The following is a 27,618-nucleotide window of genomic DNA, read 5'->3' as shown; positions in this document are numbered from 1 at the left end:
ACTGCTCTTTGCACAGGGAAACTGCTGGGTCTGCAGAATGAGCTGGCCAAGGAAGACTAGAGGGGCCAGCAGTCCCATGTATTCTGTACAGCTCTCCACAGGCTGGCTGTAGAAGGCCAGGATTCGGAAACTGATTAACACACGCCAGGGAAGAAAACAGCTTGCAGGAGCAACATAGGAGCCAGATTTTCTTTTACACTCTACATGCCAGCTGGAAACACCAGGTCTTTCAGGCAAATAAGAAGTGAGCAATCTAAGTTAGGCCACCCTACAGGAATGGGACAGGGACGTGACAGAAGTTCTGGCGCACATCCTAATTAGCTTTAAATATTTAACTGAGACTTCTAAGTTACAAGTGTACCTAACCTTTGGCACCCTATGCAGTTAACAGAGACAGAGAGCCCATTCCATGGGACAGGTAACCCTTAAATCACAATTGACTCTCCATAGAGCCCATAACCTCACAGTGTATGCAGGGTGAGTGTCACATCACTGGTGTGAAAGAAAATACCTGTGTACCTCACATGGTATGTCTGATAATCACCTGAGTAAGAGGCACCAACACAGTGTTTTCATGTGAAAGATACTGTTTACAACTTAGCTACCTCAGAGGAAATAGAGAAGACATAAGGAAAGAGACCATACCCAGAGATGCAGAGCACTGATGATTTAATAGTATCAGTGGCATTTTCTGGACGCAGTACGCAAACTGTTGCTAAATACCGGTCCTTCCTCTTTCTACTGGCAAGTTCCCACTCATTCAGGAAAGGCTTATGCTCTCTGAAAATGTCAGAGCAGCATGTGAGAACCTGTGTCCCGAAGGACAGGAGCCTGAGTCTGATCAGAATACCTCTTTTCCTCTCACTCCCCGGCTACAAGGCCACTGAATGAGGAGAACTCACTAAGCTGCTCCTTACCGCATGAGGACTGTGAAGGTGACATCAGGGCAAGAGCCAGGAGGAGAGAAATAGGGCAAAAGAGGCAAGATGTAGGAGAAGAAAGGGGAAAGCCTCCACAGCATGGAGAGACATCAACACAGGAAAGCAAGACAGTGAAAAACCATAAAAATAACATTGGCTTGCTCAGCATAGAGCAGCAATAAAGAACTGGGTGCTGAAGTATTAAAAGAGTTCTTGTAATTTTTTCATATTTTTTTTTCCTGCTTTGGTGCAAAACATTACTTGTTTGGCTGCATATATCCAATGAAATGTTTAGATGGCATTTCCATAACCACCTTAAGGTGCTTATCAGTTAAAAAAACAAAGCAATACCAAACCAATCTCCCTTACTTTTCTATAATACTTATAGTAGTTATTAAATGTCATTTGAGGTAAACTTTGGTTTTGCTCCTACAGTCCAAATAGCCTCTACATAGCAGAAACCAATGCAACAAACCTTTAATGAGATTATTTCATATCTGTTGAGTAATGTGATGCATTAGCAGCTCTAGAAAGGGGAGATGCCAGCTTTGGATCTGATTCTGCAGTCTTAGTTCACATAACTAACAAAAAAAAGTGGCAGATCATTCTTCATCCTACCTTTCTTTTCAATGGTCTCCACTATCTTGATAAGAATCGGTGGAGCAACGTCAGGAGGTGCGAACTGCTCCGTAAGATCTGGAAGTGAAAAAGCTGTAAAAGAAAAAGAAAAAAAAAATAAGCCAAGCTACAGTTGAATGCAAATTCTGTTTATCACAGTCAAGACACATAATGCAACCAGTTAATTTTTAAGTATGGAACAAATATCCCACTTGTCAGGCTTAAATGAGAACACGCCACAAGTAATCAGGAAGCTGAATAAAAATGATGACAGTTGCATTTTTATAGCACTTTGTTTTAGGGACCTCAGTCAATCCTAGAATCACTCTCCATACTCCTAGTAAAGAAAAAGACAATATAAGTTTGCAGTCTATGGAGGGGCAGAAAGACAGTGCAAGGAAGAAAAAAATCTTTTGGTCTGAAACATTTAGATCCAGTGTGTACCAGATGAGGGAGCTAAACACATCACCACCTGGGAGGTGCTGATCCCCTGGATAAAACAGACTTTAAAAGGCCTGAAATAGCAGTAGAAGTAAGTATTTCACACTCATTCAATAACTTATGTTTGCTTTTGATTTTTAAGCATAATACTACTAAAAGTATTGGTTTTTTGATGCAAGAATTTTCTTTTTTTACAATGAATGGTTACGAATAAATAATGGAATAATCAGAAAGAGACATTTTGCAGCTTCAAACCAACCTGTATACAGATCTTCTACAAAGTCAGTTTTCACACAATCCAGTTTCTCCACAAAGGAAACACACTTTATAAAGGAATGTTCTGGCTCTGTAATATGAGGGATGATCTATCTGTAAACACACTATCTTTTGCCAAAAGAATAATTTAAAAGTTTTAGAGCAGTCCTGTTTAACTCTTGGAAAGCAAGAACATGTACATAAAGATACTATTAAACTACTGCCAGAAACGTCTGGCACAGTTTAATGTATTATGATTGATAAACAAATCTTAATCACTGAAGTAAAAGCTGCCAGTTGCCTAAGAGATGGTGATCTCTGTGAGATTAAACTCACCACAGACAAATATAGAGCAATTCTTAAACACACATGCACGTATGTGCCTGCATGCACATGTATACATACGTGCACAAGTATACATACATGCACACCCAGTATTTCTGGAAGACCGAAGCAGAACAAAACTATGAGGATAAATAAGTAGAAGGAGAAAAAGACAAAAAAAAAAAAAAAAAAAAGCCAAACCCAACAGCAAAATATGAATAGAGAGTTTTTAAAGAAAAACTTTGAGATAGCACAAAAATTAAATATACTACAACTAAGAAAGAGGAAGCAGACAATTTTAGCTGAGAATTCACCCTATTTTGGAAGCAACAATTAGAGTTTTTTTTTTAAATGCTAACCATTTTGAAGTGGTAAGACAGCAAGGAAGGTACAGAAGAAGTCTGGAAGTGCGGAAAACTGAAGAGAAAATAAAAATCAATAAATAATAATAGTTTACAAACTAGTAATGGAAGTGGAGCATACTGTGACACTGAGACAAGTCCCTTGCAAAAATAAGCAGAATGATGGTATGATAATGATGGAATACTTTCCAGTCCATTCTTAACTGAGAAGAACATTAGAAAAACATCTGTTAGTCATAACAGTTTAAGAGGCCCAGAAAATGAGCATCCAGGAGTCCCAAAAGAGTTGCCTAAGCAGATCTCTGGCCTGCTGATGTTACTTTTTAACAACTCGTGGAAAATCAGAGCAATTCTTGAGTATCAAGAGTTCTAAAGCCTGAACCACACCCTGAGAGGATGACTACATGCTAGTTACATTGTCAGTCCTGGGCAAAATAAACGAAAACCTGATTCTAGACTCATATAATAAAGCAATAATAGTCAGCACTGTAACTAAGGATTGTCTGCGTAGCTCTTCAGAGGGTAGCTTCTGTTAAAAACCACACTACTTCCTTCCTTGGTGGCACCATAATTAGCTTAAAAATGCAAGTAAGTAGATATATAGACTCAAAGTTTTGTCAGATGGTTGACTTGTTATAACACTGTGATTAGAAGCAAAATTCAAAGAAAGCACATGGTATATAAGTGTAGCTAATGAGCAGCTCTCCAAGTATAGTTATTAATGCATAACAAGCTACTCAGGGAAGGAATGGACTTTTCACCTCTTTACATCTTCAAACCACTTTCAGGTTCCATGTGGAGCAACTCTTTAAGCTTAACATCGTATCTGCTTTATCAAACACAAGTTGGGCTCAAATGGAAGATACTGCATTCCAAGCAGGCTCTGCTGAGGCATTCTGAAATACAGATCATTTTATTTTAATATTCAGATCAAATAGTTCCTTTCAACCCCAAACTATGAATCTTTTGATGAGAGCAAATCTATTGAAAGAATAAATGAAAGATTAAATCAGAATCACATCACATGCTATGAAAATACTCGAATTATGAGGTACCAATAGACTCAGAGAATGCTAAGGGCATAAAATGAATCCTGTACATGGTAGCAGAGGAAGAACAGGTTTTAAGAACAGAGTTTATGTATTTTTACTTATGAACATAACTTTCTGCTGCCTTAGGTAGGGAGGTAGCTACATTAAGTACCCTTCTCCCTCTTGCATAACAAAAATGAAATTGCATCATCTCTGAAAAAAGATGCTCATCTCACAATTCCAGCTGGAGGCAGCATGCAGCAACTGTCAACAGCCTAAACTAAATCTGAGGAAGGAAAGGAGATGAAGAAGTATAAATAGAGACAAAGGACAGAAGTCAAACCTGACAAGACACTTGCAGCATTTCAGGTGAAGCTGGGCAGCTCAGGAATGGTCCATCCAGGCTACTGAGCAGCAGACAGAACTATACTTTTTCGCATTGATCAAACTGTGCATTGAAATCACGGCAAGAGAAACATTCGAAATACCTATAAGCAAGGTGTATTTAGGAAAAAAAAAAAAAAAAAAAAAAAAGATTTCCCACTAGATTTAGATTTTCTACATGAGGGATGGAGTCCAAGCAAAACAAAAAGGAAAACACAATGTCAGGGGGAAGACTTCAGTTCATGGGAAGAAGCCCTTGCAGGGTGAAGAAAGACACTACAGAAAACTCTTTGTCTCCACAGAACATAAGGAATGGGATGGATGAAGACCCTACCCAGACCCTTCCTGCAACCTCCCTGACTTTCCATGCTTTGCATCTACACTTTAAGCAGGATCTTAGCTTATAAACTCTTTTTGTATCCTAATCTGTTACCAAATCTCTTTGTTGTACAGTATTCTTGGATCAATAATATTCTTAGTGAAAGTAAAACACTTCTGGAAGCTATGCATTTATCTTTGCATTTATACAAAATACATAACAGTTCTACAGAACACAAGTATGTAAAGCAAATGCCACACTGGTGAAAAGGAAAGAGATTTCCAATACTTCTCTGCTACCTTAAAATACGCAATTGGAAAAATACTACAGTTTTAGGAGTTCAGAGGATTTCTGTTGTCTCTTCCTACCTATATCCCATTCCTGTTCTCCAAAACTGAAAATTTCTATCCACCAGAGACACTACTGATTTTTAGGTATGAATAGAGCCTTCAAAATAATGACACCAATCCCATAAACACATAAACTGTAAAATAATCATGTATATGACTGAAAACTCAGGATATTCACCTCTCTTCTAATACTATGTACACGCTCGTTACTAGAAGCTCTATAGCAAAAAGACAAACACATACACATGCACAATAGCAGGTGTAAAACCTATAGTTACCTTCAACTCAGCAATGACACAAGAATACATCCAAGTCACAAAGTTACAGTGCTCAGCAACACTGAAAAAAGCACTCACTTCATCAGCATGTTGGAGATGGCATTAACAAATTAAAATCACTTAGCCTCCCACCTGTTCCAGGATTTCCTACTCATTGCGCCATCTCCAATATAATTAACTCATAGCACCATACTGACTTGTTCTTTAAACTTCCCAACCTTTGCACAAAATAGAAAATTATGTTCATTTAAAGGCAAAAGGCCCCATGAAACAGACATCTGTCAGAAAAAAAAAAAAACAAAAACTTAACAGTACTTATAGAACCGAAGGCAGTTTATAACATTTACAGAGAAGACAGCCAAATTTGGGAATAATGCCCTCCAGTTTCAAAATGCTGAGAGGAAATGGCTGAGGCTAAACCAAATTAAACTACAGCTACTTTTAGAAAAAACCAATTTGACTCCCAGAGCCAGAATACAAGATACCTTAAAGAAGTCCTGATTCTAGATTACATGGTCCAGAAGAAAACTCAGCATGCATATTAAGATCTACAGAGTAAAAGAGAAGAAAACAAAAGCCCACACGTAATCTGCATTTAGTACCTGATTTCAAAAGTATCTTTTGCTTTGAAGCGTGCTGTACCACAGCACAAAGGTTTGGAGAACCAAATCCACTCTTAAGAATCTGAGCAACTTTGTAGATTCCTTTGCTACAATCCAGTATCAGTTTCTCACTTAAAGCAATCATTCTTCCCCCCCCCCAAATTCCTGTAATTTCTTTGAAATTCCACAGTCTCCAAAATATTGTTTGGGAAAAGCTGTCATGCAGTTTTTGTGTCTTCTTTCTAGCCACAAGTCTGGTTGTGGGTCTCCAGATAGTAAGGACGCCTCTGATAACAGGTGATAAAAGCTGGATTTTCCACTAGCTCTATTTTTACCTTGCCGCAGTGAGAACCAATGAGATGAACCACAAGCCACGGTATGCTGCAATCTGTGAACTCTTCCCCCCCCTTGATAGAGACAGGCATGAACAGCTCTAAAGTAATGGCAACGTGTGGGAGATGAGAGCATACCTTACGTTCAAGGGTTGGCAACACTGCTACAAAGTGCAAGATGAAACCAGCACGCAGCTGCACCTTTTGGAAGGGTTCTCAGTAAAAAGAGATACTTTAGAGTTAGTACCTGGCAACGACAAGTGGACATTTAAAGCTGGAATTTGGCTCCAGAAGTTTCTGAGCCAAATCTTTCATTAATGCTAGAAGAAGAATGAAAATGAATATATATATAAAGAATATAACTTAAAATGTAACAATACAAACCATGGTAAGCAGTTTAATTTCTAAATATTTTACAGGAACTATATACTAAACATTACTTGAATTTAGCCTTGAGTCAAGATTACTCCATGCATGCTCTTTTTTCAGAAATGACATTTAAGTTTGTGCATACACATTACATTCAAAGATAACACAGCTCTACATAAAAGTCTGGTATTTGAGAGCTCATGTCTTAAGATGATCGTAACTGGCCTACGTGCATGCAGATATAATCTTTATGCACTGTATCCACTAACACACTGAATTACAAATATCCTTGTTTAAAAGTCCTACAATATGTCAAAATGTCAATAGTTTGACCAGCACTGAGATTAACTATAATAAACATAAGAATATTAATTAACACAGAAGAATAAATGCAAAAGTAAGGGTCATGGTCAAGCAAGTTGTGATAATGCCTCCAACAAAATTAGCTAGCAAAGTGAAGAAACAACAGCTGATTGAGCACCTAATACACTCGTGTGAGTGGCATCATCAGTGACATAATGCATGACAGGTTGTGGGCAGTGGAGGGTTTTCTGCAATGCTTTCCACAATGCTTGCTATTGAAAATTCTAGGAAACATGGGAGCTTGCTTTCTTGACAGAAATGCTGCTATTTCAGTAGTTATATACTCGACTAGGCATGGGATTAAAAAATGTTCCCCTATTATCGCCCATCTTCCTTCAAATAGAATCTGACTTCAATAAGGATCCACATAGCTGAATGGAATCACTCGTCAGTATACAATGTGAAATCCAAGAGGAAGCACATTGGAAACGGGCAGTTTGGCATTCCCACACAACCTTTAGGGGGCAGGGGTCCTAACCGAGGCAGCCCCATGCACTCCCGTGTGCCGACTGCTGGCAACCTCTAGACGACAGACAGCAGTGCTTCAGGAAACTCCAAAAGACAGGCCCACGGAGACATGGGTCCAGATCCCACGGCACTGGAAGGCACCAGGAGGTGCCCCTGCAGGGGTGACAGCAGAGCCCAGTGCTCCTAGGGCCCTGTTGTGGCAGCTGCCCCAGCCACTGAGTCCCAGTGCCACGGCCCCCTCAGCACCCACGTCCATCAGCTGCAGACCAAAGGCCACACAACCCTCACAACCCGTCAGAGAGGGAAACAACTATTACTGACACAAAGCTCCTAACTTTTAGTGAGAGGCCATTTCAGGGTCCATTATATGTTTCTTTATAGTCTTAAGAAGCAGCAAGCTCCTGCAGAAACTTTCAGCAGAACAGTATGAAAGATTAAAAACACCCCAGACCCTAGGGAGAAAGTTTCCACAGAGCTCTATGTTTTGCATTCAGTACCAGATCAAGACAGAAAAAGACAAGTTGGATATTCCAAATAAACACCAGAAAGAAATTCAGTCGGAGATTTCAGGACTTGGCATTTGTAATTTCAGAGAGCCTAATGACATCTACCAAAAGAACAGGCAGACAGAGTGTTCAGAACTGCCCAAATGCTATCAGCAAAAGGTTTTCAATGGGCAAGGATGAAAGAAAGACAAGAAGGTGAGAGCGAAGATAAAGAAGTTGATGTCACTGGCTGTCTCAGATAAATCAAGGACTGTGATAGTAAATTCAGCTGCAACTGCTGGAAGAGAAATATACCTCTCCTTAGACCTCACTGACCTGAGGTGGTTTAGTTTGGCTATAGGTAAATTCCCCTAGAGTCTGAAAGCATCACTGAAAAGAGCAGGAAGAAGCAGCTGTTCAGGGCTTAACCACCTTCTTGAATACTGGTTTAATTAGAATGATTCTAAAAGAAAACACTATTCATGGAAAAATATGAAAGTGATTTAAGCTTCAGTGAACTCGACACATCATTACAAGTGGCTTAATAAGTATACTATAACTTGTCTTTTATTTTTATCAGATGTCGTCGTCAAACAGGCAGACTGCAAACTCAGAATACCGCAGAAGCCTTGACAGCCAAAGGAGACGAGATCCAGGAGAAATTAAGAGGTGAAGACTATCCCAGCACTAGAAAAAGGAATGGTCTGGCCCACCAACACTATCAGCCTTCAGGCTCACAAGAAGCCCATATTTATGGAGGCAGAAAAGTGTCCGTGAGTCACGTACTGCGATGTGAGTGACCCCAGAGCTATGGAAAGGAACTGGGAAATGATGCCTGTTGGAGACCTTACATGACAGGAGTACAACTGGGAAGCTGGATGGAAATACTGCCAATTCCAAAATCCTTCAATACAACGTGGCCAGCACAGTCTACTTCTTCAATTATTCAGTAGGTGTTGGGTATGAACTAGAGGATGAAATGACCATTTCATTCAGATGTTCTCCATTAATAGGATGCTGAAGATTTTAGCCACAGAAGGAAATACAGAACTGTACTGAAAAAATGGTTTTTCAAAACAGCTGTCATTCCTCTTTTTCTTTCATCTTCAGTGGAGAAACAACCAAATAAAGCAGAATACCCTTCCTAGGGCATCTCAATGACAACCTTTGACTCTCATGGATAAAAGGCCCTCTGTTATTATGCTTCTGGACTTCAAATCGCTTTTTAAAGCATTCCTATTTCTGTTGTCATCCTACATCAGTAATCCAGAGTGACAAGAACTTTCCCAAGGGGCTTATTCCAAAGAATGAAAACTGCAGGAGTTCTCACCAGCATGACTTTCTGAACTCCAGCCAGTCCCAGTCTACCATCCAAAACACATAGCCAGCATTCCCAGAATCCTCTGTGTGAGGCAGGTACTGACAACATCGCCTATAAGCTTGAAAAGGGCATTTCACACTGACTTTTGTAGAAAAATGTATACAACTTGTTATATGTGGCACTTAACAAAACAAAGCCAGGCAGTCATTTTTGCAGGAGGACAAATACATGTAAAATATGATTGGGCCATTTTAAGTCCAACCTACTGAATCTAGGGGAGTCAGAATAAAAACTGAATGTTATTTCATTTTATCCTGGCTACACTTAATATTGCAAAAAAGCAAAGAGTCACCTGTATAAACCAATACAGTAACTGAGACAAATTAAATAGTTTGCCTAGATGTTTTAAGGTTTATCAGCAATATATGCAAGCAATGAACTGATTAATAAAATACCATGTGCATGGTGGTTAGTAGGAAGTTTAAGAGGCCGGGAGAAGTAATTCCTCTCTTCATCTCCATTTATAAGGTTGCATCAGCTGCACTCTCAGGGCTAAGGAGCATAAGGTGCAACTATGGGAACAGAAGGGAAACAAGTCCTGGCAAATACACAGTAATGTAAGAAAATCTATAAACAATAGATGGCAGAACTAAACAGAAGAAAGCTTTTATTTTATACAGAAAGTCATACTTTATAACGTACCAATTCTCCCAAATGAAATCTGGGGTCTCTTTACTCTTCTCTAGCACAAAACTGAATGCTTGTCACAGAGCTGCTGTCTTAATCAACAAAGAATTCTTCTAAAACAAAGCAAAATGGAAGTGTGGAGAGAAAGTAAAAGAAGACAGTGTCTGGCTTGAGGGAAGTTTAGCTGCTTAAATAAGTGGGAAAACAAAACCACCAAGCAATGTAGTGCAGAGTACTATATTCCTTTATAATAGTTTAATACTTTCAATAGGGGCTGCTAATCATGTTTCACACTTATTAATTTAATGTTTCATAAAGCCCTATTTCTGTCATCTGTTGAAAGGGAAGTGATACTGTCTGTACTGGGAAGGAATTCTGTACATAATATTCTATCAGATTAAACCTCAGTAACTTTATGAATTATGAGCTGTCAGGCACTTTTCTCATCTGCTACAGAATATACTTCTTAGAAACGGGAGCTATAAATAAGACAACAGATGTTCTTCATTGGCTTCAACTGAAGCACAGATGATTTTTAAAAAGCAGCCTGTAGTTAAGGCTGTTGTAAAGACAGTATTCTGCTTCCCTCTATGGTTGAGTTTTTGCAATACACCTTTTCAAACGAACTGAATCCAGGATTTGAAATGGATGCAAATATTTACAATTAGTATTAACACAATCAGAGACATGAGAAGCCCTGTTCTGAGTAAAAATTGCAAGGCTTCTGAAAAAAAAAAAAAATTCTAAGCGCTATATTCTGGCATGCGGTACACTGCATTATAATACCATACATAACACTTAAACTGTTTCACAAAAGAAACCCGTCCAAAAACCCCAGGATGAGATGGAAAAACCACCTGCTTATTCAACTGTTCTTCCAAAGAGCTGTGAGATAAGCAGAAAGAGTAAAATAAGAAATAAGCAAGAACGTACTAAAACATGCCTTTCTGCTTCTAAGTAGAGGAGGCTACTCAGTAAGCTGAGAAGCACAGAGGGGACCCCAGACAGACACCGCTGGAGCTGAACCCCAATCAGGCTGTCTCCAAGGCTTCGTTCCTGCTGGTCTCCAGGAGAGCTGTATGTTGCTTCTTTCCCGAGGTCTGGAGCACAGGGCATGCCTAGAGGCTTCCCACACTGCTCTCGGGGTGGCAGGCTGATGTGTAATTCCCTCCTACCACTCAGTCTCAGGGATCCCCTCAAGACATGTGTGACGTGCAGGAACACAGCAGGTACTGGTGTTCTCACTGTCCCAATGAGCATCAGTAAATGGGAGAGCAGGTTAATGTCTCTAAACAGAACGAGCCAGCACGGCCCTCAGAGCTTGCTTCTGAGGACAGAGAAAGAAAATATTTTAATAAGCCAGCATATATTTTTCATGTCTTGTTTATGCCTGCAGATTCCCTGCCAGCAGTTTTCAGTCAGAGAGACATTAGCAGATGCAAGGTAAATTGTGGCATAGGTACCAAGTTACTGTATTTCCAAGGAGCGGGGTGGTGATGATAATCAATGACAGTCAGGGAGGGACAGGACAGGGTCAACCAAGAAGCTGGCCCCAGCAAAATGCAAAACACTGACTTTTTTGTCGAGTGAGGCTTGTTATATTCCCCCGTCCTTCTTCAGGATTGCTGCTCCGGAACTAGAAAAGAGCTGAGCTCTGCAAGAATTTGAGCAATTCTGCCCAGTTCTCCTCAGACATACTAACTGGCAATGAAAAATTTACTGTTCCACCTTCTGCACTGGTTTGACATAAAACCATATATGACACCAGGAAGGGAAAATAGATCACACTGAATATTCAAGTGTAGTGTGGATAGTGCAGATGTAGGGACAAACAGCATGTTCCACTGGCAGCTGCATCTTGTGACCTACTTATCAGGTTCCCAGCGCAACATTCAGCTTATTGTTGTCATTAAACGTCCAGATTGCAGTAGTATTACCTAGAAGCCCATATCAAAATCAGAACAAACTTATGATATTTCTCTACAAACAAAACCTCCATTGATGGTCTTATGATTAACTAAGCGATTTCTTACAACTGATGTCTGCTGCCTTTCCACAAACTCTACCTCATCTTTCAAAGGATAGTAAAACCATGATATTCTACTAACTTGCACTCTAGACTTTTTTCTTTTTAAAGGAACAGTGAAACCCTAGTAAAAGCATTATTTATTTTAAAGAGACTATATGTAAGTTAATGCATTTATATAGTAATTTATTGCAGTCACTCTACCAGGAATCAGCAACAAAGCTCCCTCTGTCTGATGCCTGCTATACTACACAGACATATAAACAAAACTACATTAAAAGAGCACCAAGGCCACAAGATCAAGCACTCAAAACTTAAAACAAGAAAGAACTAAGGCTGCATGTGCAATTTCAGTTCTTCCTTTCCTCTCTTTCCACATGATGACACAGCATTTTCCCCATGAAATTATCCTGCCCATTTTTAGCATGCAAAGCCTAGTGCTCTAAAGGAACAGAATCCAGTTGAAGAGTTGAGGCATGCATTACCTGCAACATTGTCCAGATTGTACAAGGACATGTGGTGGCCTAGTAGGCTCATATTCGCCTGTTTACCCTCCTCTTCCAACCTGAATTTTCTATTATCTCATCCCAACTCAGCTTGCCATGCAAGAGAACTTTCTTGACAACTCGGTCTCGAGTTCTTCCTAGCAAGTGAGGAAGGAAATACGTACTCCGTTGTACCCAAAAACCTTCATCAAATGAGAGACAGCTGCCTATCTTTTTAAGAGGAGGAATGCTGAGGTTCATCTCAAGAGGCACTTGAAAGTTTTGTTTCTGGCCAGCCAGCAGAAAGCCATGGTGAGATGATTTCAATGACCTCCGTCAAGTAACACTTAATAGGTTGAGCGAGTTCATGTGCTGGAACGGTTTTACCTAAACAGCAGTGACACGTATTTTCTTCGGAATAGTTTGGCACTAACCAACCTCAGTTCCCTTTCCACATAACCATGGTGATGGTTAGTAATGGTGCTCCAGCAGCATCTGCTCTTTGTAACAGAGACAGGACTGCTGGATGGACGTTCACTGTAAGATACTGGGGATGCTTGAGCTCCCTCCAGAATGACCTCTGCCACCTGTAAAGAAGGATCTTGCTCTTTACTGCTGTTGCTTTTTTTTTTTCGTTACCAACCATAAGTTGTTTCTTATGTAAGGCCATGAGTAGTCTGTGATAGTAACAGAATCACAGAATGTTAGGGATTGGAAGGGACCTCAAAAGATCATCTAGTCCAATCTCCTCGCCAGAGCAGGAACACCCAGATGAGATTATACAGGAATGTGTCCAGGCGTGTTTTGAATGTCTCCAAAGAAGGAGACTCCACAACCCCTCTGGGCAGCCTGTTCCAGTGTCTGTCACCCTCACCGTGAAGAAGTTTCTTTTCATATTTAAGTGGAACCTCCTGTGTTCCAGTTTGTATCCACTGCCCCTTGTCCTACCATTGGTTGTCACCAACAAGAGCGTGGCTCCATCCTTGTGACACTCACCCTTTATATATTTATAAATATTAATAAGGTCACCCCTCAGTCTCCTCCAAGCTAAAGAGACCCAGCTCCTCAGCCTTTCCTCATAAGGGAGATGCTCCACTCCCTTAATCATCTTCATTGCCCTGCGCTGGACTCTCTCCAGCAGTTCCCTGTCCTTCTGGAACTGAGGGGCCCAGAAATGGACAAAATATTCCAGGTGTGGTCTCACCAGGGCAGAGGAGAGGGGAAGGAGGACCTCTCTCGACCTACTAACCACCCCGCTTCTAATACACCCCAGGATGCCATTGGCCTTCCTGGCCACAAGGGCACAGTGCTGGCTCATGGTCATCCTGCTGTCCACCAGGACCCCCAGGTCCCTTTCCCCTACGCTGCTCTCTAACAGGTCGTTCCCCAACTTATACTGGAATCTGGGGTTTTTCTTGCCCCAAAAGACTCTACACTTGCCCTTGTTATATTTCATTAAATTTCTCTCTGCCCAACTCTCCAGCCTGTCCAGGTCTCTGGATGGCAGCACAGCCTTCTGGCATGTCAGCCACTCCTCCCAGCTTGGTGTCATCAGCAAACCTGCTGACAGTGCACTCTGTTCCCTCATCCAAGTCGCTGATGAACATACTGAATAGTACTGGTCCCAGTACTGACCCTTGAGGGACTCCACCAGATACAGGTCTGCAACTAGACTCTACTTGAGAAGCATATTTTAAAACACTCTATTTTTATTCAATAATAATACATAAAAATTCAGGACAGTACGCAGTTTTCCTCTGAAAGAATACTTCGTTTTGCTACCTTTTTGCTGTGGAGAAACTAATGGGGGGAAAAAGCCAACAAATCACCCTTAAACTATCCAGAGGGAAAGAATAAGCCCTTCACTACTGCAAGAAAAAAGATAGTGTGTATTATTGTGCTTGAGAAGTCAAGTTGTTTAGATCTGGAAGATTTACATGAAAGTACTGGCAGAAACTGCTGACAGATAAAAGCCAAAACAGCTCCTTCATCTTTTGGGGATTATGGGAAACATTTATAAGTACACAGAAAGTTAAAAATAGTGAGTGCATAGTGATCACCCAGAAAAAAAATGCAAACAGCAATCCAGCATCAGGACAACTTCTATATTCTGGAAACTAATGTATTTCAAATCAAGCCTTTTTCTTCCTCTTGAAAGAAAAAAAAAAAAAAAAAAAAAAAAAAAAAAGAAGAAAAAGCTTAGGGCCCTAGCTGTAGCAACAGAAATACAGCGATGCTGAAAGGCAATCTTAGAAGAAAGTCAAACTAGGTTAATCTTGACAGCCTATAAACCATGGGCTGATCTGACAAAGATAGAAAACCAACATGAGTAAGTTCCTGAACTGTAAATACAGAGAGTTAATCCCACCATTGTCTTTAGTTTCAGGACAAGAAGAAAACTCTGAGCCTGTATATAATAAGATTTTTTGACCCATATCATGCACCTGTCGAGTTTTCTCTGCATAGCAATGCCAGTGTCGACTTCTCATTCCAAATTATTGCACACTATCAAGATGCTATACAAAAAGGATGTAATGGAATATAAAGTACGTGTTCTCAATGAATCAACTTAAATACCTGTTTTCTATAAACCACTGCTTGTTCTCCCTCCACTGCTAAAGTGATTTTAATTTAGACCTCCACAGCTGAAGCGGTGAATGAATTTCATGGACCTTTACAAAGCAATCAGGGTCTCAACTGGCTGGCTAGCTGGAACTGGACAAAGACCTTCATTTGTGTACTGTTTAGCATACTATGTTGCAGAAATTCATATAGCACGAAGGCTGTTTAAAAGAAGTGTAAAAAAAAGAATTGAAAATAACAACAAAGTCGGTGCTAATGAAAAGCTAGCGTGAAAAACTGGCTATGTTTTTACACTACCATCTGCAAGCCAAAGATTAACTGAAGTCAGGGTAAGGAGTTATGGAACAGGATTTCAGTCAGCACTGAGAGTATTCATTTGCAGAGAGACTAAAAGCTAAGCCTCTCCTTAAGAAAACCCAAGCATAATTCCAAGCACTTCAACACAGAAAAATCCTTTTGCAACCTCCATGCAGCCCTACAGTGTAAAAGAGTTTCTTGGGGTCTAAAACAAAGAAAAATGTGTCCCTCTTGAAAAGGGGCGGTGTGTTGTGAAAGAGTGAGGCCAAGCAGAAGAGGCTGAAATAACTGCAGAACTGCTTTGTAAGTGGTCTTGGAAAGCCTAAACTGTAGAGAGGCGTGCAAACTGAAAAAAACAAACGCATCTGGTTAAGAACTGACAACATGTTCTCTGTGATTTTTGACTTGAAGGCTGCTCTTCCAGGGAAGAAGCTGGGGAGGCAGAAGCTTTTCTTATCTCTTCCACAAAGACTCAAGAGGTGAGCAAGAAGCCCTCTGACCTGTTGCTTCCCTTCCTTACCTCTGCCTCCACACAGCTGCCCTACACTGGCCTATTCCAGCACAGGTGAACATGCTGTGAAGTTCTCCAGCTTCCCTGGAGAAGATTCATGCGGAGCAGTATCAATGCTCAAGCTGACTGCCTCTGAACTTACAAGATGAGCATACCAAGAAATGAGCACACCAAGAAATACTAATCTGTTGAATATTTAAGTGCTGCAAGTATACAGAGCTTCTACAGGTCACACACACAAAAAACCCCGAACAGTTTTTCCACCATCTTGCTTCTGCTATGAAAGTTAGCTAGTTTTCTAGCTAACCCATCCACATCTGAAAATCTAAGTCTTATCTACCTACACACCTATCTCTATTTCCACATAAGTACACACAGAAGTTAAAGCTACAATCATTCAGTTGTTTCAGGATGTTGACTATAGGATGCAATAAAAGAGTAAAAATACATCCCTGACTTGCACAAGATGTGATCTAACGTGTGAAAAGATCTTCCAGCTATGACTCACTAAGAAATGGGTGGACATTTGTGAGGCTGAAAGGCTTCTGGCTTCTTCCACACTGGCCAGCAAAGACTGGGAGTTGGCAGCTTTTCTGTCAAAAGGCCAGGTATATCCTGCTTGTTCTCCTGCTATCCTACTGGGGTAAAAAGAGGAGAGCAGGGGAAAAAGAAAAAAAGGAATAACCAGAGTTACCTTCATTTGACCCTACTAGAAGAGACCACCTCTTTCTCATTTTACCCTTTTAAAAGAATTTATATATTTATTCATACAAGGGCCATGCCAAGAAGAGAAAGGATGTCTCGCTTGACTCCCATATGGAGAATCCTTCCAGAAAACTAGTTCCCTGTTGAGAACAGAAGGAAGAGCAATACATTAATTTTAAACTGACCTGATTTTTCTAACAGGCTTATGACTCCCGGTTTTTAAGCGTAGTTCACATAAACTGCCTGCTACAGCAGGACAACCATCTTTCTCTACCTATCTCTCCTAATTTTACCCTTCCAAACTTGTGCATGAAGCTGGCAAAACTTGTATCCTAGTTAACTGAGCCGTGGCATTTTCAGATAACTTTACTGAGGCTTTTGCAAGGTAAAGCTCCTCAGAAAGAGTAGATGCAGCAGACAGCTGGTGTAACTCACATAAATTCTTTGATGCTATCAGGTATGCGATTCTTGCACGACTCAAAATTGCTAAACTAGAGCCTGCCACCTCCAAAGGGTTCTAGTATTTTGCAGTAAATATGCCACTAGTAGCCACTTTTAGAGAGATTAGTATGAGCAGTCATCTAAATCTAGGTCTTCTTTTAAGGGAAATGCTTTCTGTCTGTGTTTATCTGTTCTTGTGTGTTTTTTTTCTTTTTCTTTTTAATTTTTTTTTTATAGCATATTTCTTGATCTCTCAGGGGAGCCAGCACTCCTGCTTCTCTTTTTCTTGTGTTTCACTACAACAGTCAAGCTTTCCACCAGTCAGCTTCCCACATTTCAAACATTGCTCTCAAACTGAGAAGTCTTAGGAGACAGAGCAAGGCAGCAGGTTATTCTAATGGCATTCAGCTAGGAATAAATAATGCAAAGCACCAAGTGAATATTCTAATCACCGCAAATGTGTGCTGCCTGAGGTTGCGAAGGGTCCCACCTCAAGTCAGAAAGTGTGAGGCCACGGGTGTAGACTTCTTTAGACACACACACTCAATTTGTTTGTCTGCTGCTTGTAAAACCTTGCAGGATAGTTAGTTCTAACTTACTATGTATAAAGACTGTGTTTGGGCTTTTTTTTTTTTTTGTTTCTCCCACCCCACACAGCTACAAATTACATAACACCAAATTACACACAGAAATTTAACAAATACTGGGAGTCAATACTGTAGTCTTGTGTCAAACTAATAAAGACTAGAACCAAAGTTTCAAAGTCCACTTATGCTGTGGTCTGACAGTACTATGTAAAGCTTCAAAACAAGCTGCCTTTTTTTTCTTAATTTCAGTCAGGGAAATAAGCATGAATTAAAGATTTCTGACAGGCTGCGAACAGGTGACCAAATCATACTTAATCTGACAGAAAACTTTGTTTTCCAAAACATTAAACTTATATTGCAGTGCTTTTACTTGTACACAGCTATCAACTTGAGCTCAACAGAACAAATTGGAACCACATTTAAGTCTACTTTTTCCTGCTGGCTTTATAGCTTCCCCATGCTTTCTGCGCATTACATGTTCTGTCTCTTTCTCTCTCAGCATTTGGTCTCTTTCTGGCATTTTGTAATCCTGCCAGCCAAGTAAGTATATCTGCCAACTTAAACACCAGTCTCCTAAGGCAATCAAATAATGAAACACACATGTATGTACTTGCATGTAATCTGTCAAATGCCTCTCTAGCACACTACAAACGATTTTTGCAACTTGGGGTTTTCATAGGAGCATGCATTCATACACTCGGTTTGCAAAGATCAAACGCCATGGTTCTTCAGAGTCCTGCGTCTTGTATGTACATACAAACCAATGACCCTGTAATTTCCACATCAGTATCTAGAAGACACAAAATACGAAAAACCTAAAAACACAAAGGCTATGCAGACAACTTTGTATGGAATAAACACATCCTTCAGTTTCTCCAACTTGGCGTGAGACAGCACAGATTCTGGCATGGCAGAACACTCTTCCCATATTTCTAGTGTGTCTGCAAAGTAAATGAATAACCACTCTATGTGTCAAGAGTATATTTTATACCTTCCCTATTACTCATCTATCAATCACACTGAAGCCACCTTGATTTCCAGTTTCTAGACTTGTATTTGCCAAAAGAGAAAGCTAATGTATGATGCTAGCAATAGAGCAAACCAGAAAAACGTTGTCTGTCACACTGGGATGAAGTGGCACTGACACACCTCTTGATTAAATAAGGTTGCAGTTTACAACACGGCAGAATACAGATGGTAGCAAAAGCACCTTCGAGTAAGCAAGTTACTGATTGGTATTAGAAAATTAAAATCATGTTTCAAGGACTGTAATTTACTATATAATGTCATCATTTGCAAAAATTCCTCCATTGTGAATCACAACCATGATACAGGGAAAAAAACCAAAACTGCTAGAGATGCACCATTAAAATGTAAAGCAAAATGTATTTAAAATCAGCATGTCCCTGAAATGCATATTTCTCTTGCCAGACATGCTTTACATGTACAATGAAGCACTGAGAACCTGCAGCTTTGAATTCTCAGAATCAGGAAACGAGACAACACTAAATTATGTCACCAAATCTGTTGAATCCGTGCACTCAAATTCTAATAATTCTTCTGCTTTTGATGCTCGCATTTGGATTCCAGCTGGTAAAGCCTGATGATGCAGGCAGAGGTATGCCAGGAAGATTTGTTCTGCAAGGAATCATCTTGGACACCCAGTACCCAGTAATTGAAGCCAGCCATGGAGTGAGCAGATGGTACACACTCCTTGTGACGCATGAAGCCTTAAGCTGTCAAACCTAATGCAGTTCTGGTTCCTGGCTTTAGTTAACTGTTAGAGTGAAGAGTGCTTTAAGTAAAAAGTTCCATCCCCAAATTCAGCTTTTTGAAGTGCTTTTTTCCACATGACCTCCCTATTGCAAAGAGATTAAGTTTAAACTATCTGCAAAAAGTGATTTTTGGAATAGTCTTTTTGGTCTACCTCATTCATCACAGGAATCATGATACCACCTTTGCTCACAACAGTGTACTGGAGGTGACTCAATATTTGTCTATTTGAAGGTCTATGAAGCTGCTATCATCCACATCACTGGAAAAAGCAGAATTGGCAATGAAGAAACCTGTTTCCAGAGAGGAGCCTGAAGGCTCTGAAGAAAAGGTGGCTTATGATCACAAACTAAACGACCAAAATGAAGAAAATCTCATTCAGTCAAGACCTCAACAATGAACAAAGCAAGGGTAAGCGGGAAAAGGAGTTAGGCAACTATGTAATTAAAAACATATCAGATGGCACACACTGCAAGAAGGTGCAATTACCTGTACAAGCACAAGTTTCAGATACATAGTTTTGCAATCTTAACAATGTTCTACTATAGTGTATAATTCACTGTATATATGTACATGCATCAACGTAATAAACCCCTGTATTATAAATGTAACAATTTGTTACAATAATAGAATATACAGTTAAAACTGTCATCAGGTAATTCCCTCAATTTTAAGAAATATTCATTATAGTCACACTGGTTACCCAAACAGGCAGCCCTAAGGAAAAAAAAACATAAAAGAAAAAGAGCTTTGCCAAAGTATCTACCAGCATGGAGAAAATTTTTCATATGCATTAGTGAAAAAGACTGAATACAATGGAAGAAAATAACTTGATGAAAATAATCTCTATACTGCCATCATCAAATACAATTAAATGTGTGTGTGTCCTCCAAATGAAGACATTTCTATTACTACATTTGCAGTTCTAACTATGTAATGGACACACAAAAGGCTAAAAAGTTAAGTCACCTACACTAAGTATATACTAAAGGGAGCAGTTTAGACTAATTAGGAATATGCTTCAAATCTACCTAGAAGTTACAAACTTGATATAGGAATGACTGAATGAAATGCCATGCCCTGCATTAACCCAGGACCTCAGAAGAGATGATCGTAACAGCATTGCCCTTCCATGTCTTCAAAAATCGATGAAAGAACATTCAGACACTATTCTTTATGTCAGTGTTCATCATGTAGTATTTCATGCACATTTGTATTATATGCAGTCTGGTGTACTGGAATCTCTTCAAAACTGAGCTAGCATTTGTGCTCCAAGCCCTAAAGGCAACAGAATTTTTTCCTGAGAGAAGTGAGAGTAAGAACCGTGGGATTTGTCCCAGTGCTGCTAAACCTTGACTATAGGTCTGATCCTGTTCCTTCTGAAGTCAAAATGGGTTTTGCCACCAAATTAAGGAAGAGTAGGAGCCTGCTACTTCTTGTATGAACAAGTCTTTTAACTAAACAAAAGAAAACCCCAACCATACACAATATTTTTAAGAACATCAGTACTTTAAAATAATTTAATTTTTATCTTAGTTTGCATCCAAAGGGTTTTTGAATAAAGCATTTTAATACCCTGTTTATAAGACAGGAGCTCACATTAACAAGCATGGGCATGTTCCATCTAAACTACCAGACAATTTACCACAGTATTTGATTGACTGGCTACTTAGATCAAATAGACAATGAAAATTTAAAAAAAAAACACCCCAAACACAACCATTCTCATCTTACTGGTGTGTTCCCTCTGTGTCATAATAAAACCCTAGATATTTGTCTTAGAGGAAACATCTGGAGAAAAACGTATAACAGTCAGTAACTGCCTTCCCCTTTTTTGCTAAACTGTACATGCAATTCAGAGTCCTGCATCTTAAATCACTGGGGAAGGCACGCACAGCCCACTATCCTTTTCAGTGCAAATTCTAATATAAAAGATATAAGAGACTTTTAACTATCACTATGAGATTAATCTGAAGCAATGATTAGTGTTACGCACAACAGATGACCAGCAAATGCTCCTCTAGCAGACAGTCAGAATTCTCCAGAAGGCAGCTCAAAAGATGCAAGACAATGATGCATGCTAGTCAATATGTAGTAAACATCATTAAACCAGTGATTTAATATAAGCCCACCCCCAAAAGTGTCCTCAGTAACAACCGGATTGTGAAAATAATTTCATGTAGGGAGCTCTAGCTTGCACAGACTATCAGAAGGGTTTTGGAATTGTCAGCACTAAGTTTGACCAAAAAGGAAGTTACAAAAACATGAAAGCGGTGGGAAATGCATGCTAATCTTTCAACCAACAGTAGTAAAGTATAAATACAACAGAACAAAGAGAATTCAAACATTCATCCCTCTGTGCCGTTAGGACCCCTCACCGAATGAACAGAGGTCATTTATTTCCAGATATTTGAGACGAAGTTTTTGCTGCTTGCTGTTTTTCAATATGCATTCCTTAACACTTTCTCTATTGACCAAATCAGATTCTGAGGACCACTAAAAAATCCCTTTATTCTAAGAACTAGCTTGCATTGGAACAAAAGAACTCCCTAAATTTTTCTCTCCATTAGAAAATTGCTTAGGTAGGCTAAGGACCAGCTATGCTGCCCTGGCTTCAGAACGATGGAGTAGATTTGGACTTGAAAGAATATATTCTGAATTATACTCAAATATCTGTACGGATTAAACTCCAAAGTCCCCATAATAACTTGCTTCAAAACATCAAAGGATGGGATTTTCTGATGTTTTTCTCAAGCGAATGGCTACTTCACAAACACTGCAACAAATATCAAAGGAAGAATGAAAGACTGTACTACAGTAAGAGGCACAAAGCCCGGTCAGCCAAGATGGTCCTGTTGTAGAGGAACTCTCAAAGGGTGCCAACCCCTCGCAGAAGACCCACACATCAGCAGAGTGGGAAGACCATGGGCGTGGATCACACCTCACTTCACGCCACAGTTTCCCAGAGCCTCACAGCTCTTTGCAGACCACAGCAGGGAAAAGGCCCCTCAAGCGTGCACCAGTCAACTCAGAGGGAAGAGGGAAACCATGGAAGGCTGTGCTGTGGCCTCTGTCGGTCCTCACCTGTGCCAACCAGCTGTGTCTTGGTGAGGAGACAATTAAAAGTTAAGTTCGCAAACACAGCAGGCATTTTCTCATCTCCATCCAAGTTCAGCACGTAAAAAAAAATCGCAAATTAGCAGTAGAGGATTGGAAAGTGTGGTCACAGGGCTGACCACTACGTGCAAACAGGAAAAAGACTGCAAATCTCTCCTCTTAACTTCTTATTTCTGGAATGTTCCTGGATAGAAAGATAACAAAACCAGACACAGCTATGCAGCCTTATCTACCACTGTGCGTAATTAGTGGTTTCTTTCATTAGTTCCCTAATTTAAGTGCTTTGGTCTAACTCCAGCCAACAAAAGCTTAGGAAGAGGTCTTGGAAATTAAAAGGCAACCTCACAAACCAAAAGCCTTCCTTTTGAGACAGGCTGCTGGAGATGCTGTAACATGCTTTGAAGCATGGGTCTGTAGTGTCTGATACCATTGAGAAGTTTCTTTGCCAAGAATAATCCTCCATGTTTGTCTGCCACCTACCAATGGGCAGATCTAGGAAGAAGTTGGTGACAGCACTGAAGTTTTCTCTCCCAACCCCAACAAATACATTCCGCTGCCGTATGTCTAAACAAGGCATACAAAACTGGTGCAGCCATGCCTCCTGCAAAGAGCATTCCCTACTCAGACTACAGATCTCAGGTTGCACTACTCTCCCTTTCTTCCTTCCTTCCCAGCTGGTGAGCAGGAGGCTACGGCACAGGAGTGCTCAGTCATGCTGCATCCAACAAAGCCGATCAGACAGGAAACAAAGAGCAAGGAAGACACCCCTTGAGTTACACCACTCAGATGTGCTTGAGAGAACAGTTTGGCTTTTGGCCAGTATCTTTATATTTTTAAGTGTGTAAGTTAATTAGAGGGAAGCATCAAAACTTTAAAGGAAAGCAGAGTTAACTTTGTCTAGTTTTCCAACGTACAGAAACTCAATTAAAAAAAAAAGGCAAAGAAACCACAGAGTTTAAAAAAAAAAAAAAAAAGAAAAATCAGCGCTGTTTACACCTTGCCTATTTACTGAAAAATAAAATAGCTGCTCAAGAGCTTTTGGAAGCTGAGTTGACCAGAAATAACTGCTCTTCCTGTGGCAGGTCTGCCTTGTGCAGCAGCATCTTCCCACGCTGGAACCACCGGGTGTCTGCCAGCACGGATGGAGAATGGCATGTTCAGACCTGCCAAGGGTAGATCTCACTTCTTGCGCTGGACATTCACAATCTCCAGTGAAGAAATTATCTCAGACATTAACCTCTGGGAAAGGCTCTAACACAGCAAATGATGCCAAGCATATACAAACAGATCCAGTGGATTATACAAGCAAATAGTCTGACAGCTAACTGAACTGGTAAAGATGAACTTTTTCATCATTCACGGCATAGCTTACATAACAGCTTTTAAGTACAAGATAGTCTTAAAAGATATTTTTAGAGTCTAGCAACCATATACATTTTTCCCAGAGGGTAGTAGTGTGGTTTTGAAACTCTGCCCTGAAGATTTCCATTATAGATCCTTATTACCTGAAAAGCTGTCAGCTGAAATATTATTTTTAAATGCCATCCTCCATGTAAAGTATTTTATAAAGTGGATCAATATGTGAAAGAAAATAAGAGAGTTTGAACGCTACTCTTGTAGACAAAGAGCAGCCAAATCAGTACAAAAAGTTACACCTGCTAACACTACATCAAAAGACTTCAAGCAATGCTCAGGGATGCAGGCATTTCTGTAACAAAGTATAAAAAAGCAAATAACAGATGAAAAAAAAATATTTTGTTCTAGTAAAACCACAAAATAGGATTGTATTTTAAACATATATTTTGCTGAAAGCATGAATGGACATTAGCAAGTATTAACCACAGTTAATACTTTTTTTTTAAGCCAAAAATTCTCTTTACATTCTCATAATTACCTAGATTCTCACCAAAATATTCTCAGGACTGAAAATCCTTCTCCAGTTAAAATAAATATTTCTTTAAAATCCTGTAATTCCCCTTGTCGTTCTTAGCTATGAAAATAAAGCAGTTCTTTGTATTCTAGCCTTCAGATTGATTTCATGGATGTTCATCACGGAGAGCAGCTTTGAAGTAAGACGCAGATGTGAAAGAGCGCACAGCCAGCTGCAGTTACAACACCTGTGTTCTTTCACACAAGAAAATCTGGATGCGTATATGGCATCGCACAACTATTTCAGTGGGCATGGTTATTTGCTCAGGGTGCAGAATGATCCATTCTTGGTAAATACTTAGCACCATGTGTTGTTGAAACTCAAACTGATGTTACCATATGCGAGCCTAAGTAAGAACTATTTGCTAACCAATGCTTCATTTTGTTTGGGTTTTTTTTGTTTGTTTGTTTTTTTTTTTTGTTTTTTTTTTTTTTTAATGTTCGTGGATCACAGCTACAGGAACAGATCAAGTTGATTCCAAGGGAGAGAAGCAGACTACTTCACCTTTGCCTCATTTTAAATCTGCCCCAGGAGCATTCATGTCAGCAGAACGTATTAACAGACTGAATCAGTACTACAGAAGGCTAAAGAAAGGTAAGAAAAGTCACTCAACATAATGTCCCTGTTGTAAATACAGAAAGGCATATTATTGGTGTGATACAAACCAAATACTTCTTATAGCATCAAAATAGAAGTGCCTTATTCTTTCAGTTTCTTAAAGCAAAATGTGTAACAAAATGCAATATTTTTTAAAATTAACTGATATAACTGGGAGAAAAAAAAAGATTCATTTCATCCTTTCAGGTCTGAGGTCACCTTGGAGGATCAAAAGAGGGTTCTGTGTGCCCCAAGTAATGTGTTTTTCCCAGAAATATCAATTGGTCAATAAAAATATTCTTTTCAAAAGCCCTCTCTCACTTTTACTCTTATTCCCTGATGATTAAAACACAACATGGAAGATGCTGGTTTTGAAGCTATAGTACTTCCTCCTCTACCAGCAGATGGGGCCATGCATCAACTGTGAACTTGCCCAGCTCCACAGCTAACGCACAATTTGTACTCATACTTCCAGGCACGTCCCCGCACGCTCCTTGGTCCTTACAAAGACTTTTTTTAGTTACTGTCATCCTGATTTTATCACTGTGAAAACAGTGTTCTGCCCCACTTCAAAGGAGCTTGCAAAATCTTTGTTTTCATTAGCGATAAAGCAGGTGGCAAAAACTTTTATTTTCAGATGCATGCATTTATGTGGCAGCTAGAAATATGCCTTGTACACCAAGAAATGTGACCAGAAGTAGCCGGTGAGGTTCACTGGCAGGAACTTGCACCACTTCTCAGTGCAAGTCAAAAGCAACCAACTTTTGAAGCTTATGACTGCAGGGCAGTTCTGACAACTGCAGCAGGACAAGAACTTACACTCAAACCAGGTTTTTTAGAATGAATCCAAGGGCTCTGGTTTCAACAGCAAGTACATTTAACAAATGAGATAGTGACTCATCACTTCACCCCATAGTTTCCTTTTTCCATTTGCCTAAATCAGGAGAGATGATGACTGTTTTCTTCCCAATGGAGGCTCCAGGCTCACTGCATTCCACTCTACTGTTATGTCCCCTAGTCTACAAATGTAAATAATTTTAAAAACCACAATCGCTCTACTGGCTTTGTAGCGAAACTAAAGAAACAAATCCTACAGCATATTCAGTTTAAGCATGCACAAATGGTTTTATGCTCTCTGTCAGTTTGGATCTTCATCAGACATTGCATAACCTGCTCTCCAAAAGGAGTTTCCAAATATTTTCTGTCATTATCTTTAATTTGCTGATCTGTATCTGTTTTAAAAGTAAAGCGTAAAGAAAAAAAAAAAAAAAAAAGAGATCTCTATTATAGTTTCATCACAAGAAGGAAGAGCTTCAGATTATTTTTAGGCTCTAAACCAGCTGAAATGGTATGAAGTGTCAGCATGCAGGAAGTTGCAGGAAGCTCCAAAACATCAAAACAGATAAACATTAATATAAAGTTCTGATTTGCCCTTCTGCAATCTGATGTTCATTTCAAAGCAGGAATTCAGCATTCCAAGACAAATGTGAAATAATATCTGTCAAACAATCAAAGCTTTATGCTCCAAAGTCTGATGAAGATCAGCCTCCACAAACCAGGTAGAGAAACAATAAATGTATGAACCAACTCAAAACATACACAGCTGTATCAGATGAGCTGAATCAAAGTTCTCAAAACTAAGCTGGCCTCAGTACAGTACAGTTTTCATTTTCAAAGAGTTTGGTGAGATGAGGCTAAGTGGGAAGAACCAGCCCTATGCAGCTCAAATTTAAAAAAGAAATTATTTCTTGAAAAAAAATAATAATCAAATCTTTACTGTTTCACATAAACTTCAGATGTCTGATGGAGCACATAAAAATGACCCTGTGCTGGGTCTCCACTGTTGCAAGTGCCTTGATCCCCCAACAAGTAGCCAGTCCCACCAGACGGTGGGAGAAGAAACCTGGGAGAAAGGCAGGTTGGGACAGCAAGAGCCTCACACCAGCAACAGGAATTAAATCTGCCTTGCCATAGCTCTGACCTGCACCAGGCCTGAAACTGAAAGCTGTAGGGACTTCCTGGGGCTCCTGTGTCCCCTTTATGTTCATATATTTTCAGATGCAATTAAAAAAAATCCCCACAAACTCAAACTAAATCTACTTCTTTACCAACAAACGTAAGGAGGCAACAGTCCTTTAACTTCAGTCAAGGAGCCCCAGTTCTGGTCTTGACCAATGGTTCTGAAGATTTAAATGGATTATGGATAAAATAAAAACCTAGGAAATATTAGGCCTAAGTGTTGTAATAAATAAATGCATGTTTTAATAGAATTGAGATCACCAGCAGCTTTATTTGTCTTAAGATTGGCTTTTAAAGAGCTCCCTATTTTTAAGTAAGACTGTGATTGCAAAGACACTGGCCTGACAAGCAACTCTGCCTGTGTTACGAGCCTCACTGACTGCAACGTTTGTTCATGTCCTGGTTTTGTTAAAAACAAGACCAATTTCTCTATTATTGAATTTTCCTTTCAGCTAAGTTCTTCTAAGTAACCGTACTCTTCTGAATTTGGCTGGTTGTTTTTGTAGACAGCAGCTGTTACCATAGCAATGGTATGTAAAATATTGATAAAAATGCACATCTTATAAGTGAGAGGGGCATATTTGCAAGGAGGGGCAAACAGAACACATGACTAAAATTGATCAGCTAAGTATTCCATC

The 27,618-nt window shown here is 39.7% G+C and overlaps 1 protein-coding gene across 2 annotated transcripts in view; it reads right to left on the bottom strand.

Annotated features, from left to right (window-relative positions):
• The window catches only part of PIK3R1 (phosphoinositide-3-kinase regulatory subunit 1), a 61,737-nt gene that overhangs the window by 25,679 nt on the left and 8,440 nt on the right, over positions 1 to 27,618 (bottom strand). The window contains exons 1-2 of one of the 2 annotated variants that reach the window (XM_082075061.1): positions 3,682 to 3,699; positions 1,539 to 1,631 (exon numbers count right to left, since the gene is read on the bottom strand). Coding sequence is in view for 1 of the 2 variants with exons in the window: in XM_082075060.1 (XP_081931186.1) it covers positions 1,539 to 1,631 (93 nt within the window). In the remaining variant the exon portion in view is untranslated. Of the gene's footprint in view, positions 1 to 1,538; positions 1,632 to 3,681; positions 3,700 to 27,618 lie in introns of those variants that run through there. The other variant, XM_082075060.1, reaches the window with a different exon arrangement.

This window comes from Streptopelia decaocto, assembly GCF_964273445.1.
Source record: "Streptopelia decaocto genome assembly, chromosome: Z".
Classification (NCBI taxonomy): domain Eukaryota; kingdom Metazoa; phylum Chordata; class Aves; order Columbiformes; family Columbidae; genus Streptopelia; species Streptopelia decaocto.
Note: the sequence above shows the minus strand (reverse complement) of the source record. Positions and strands in the feature narration are given on the sequence as shown.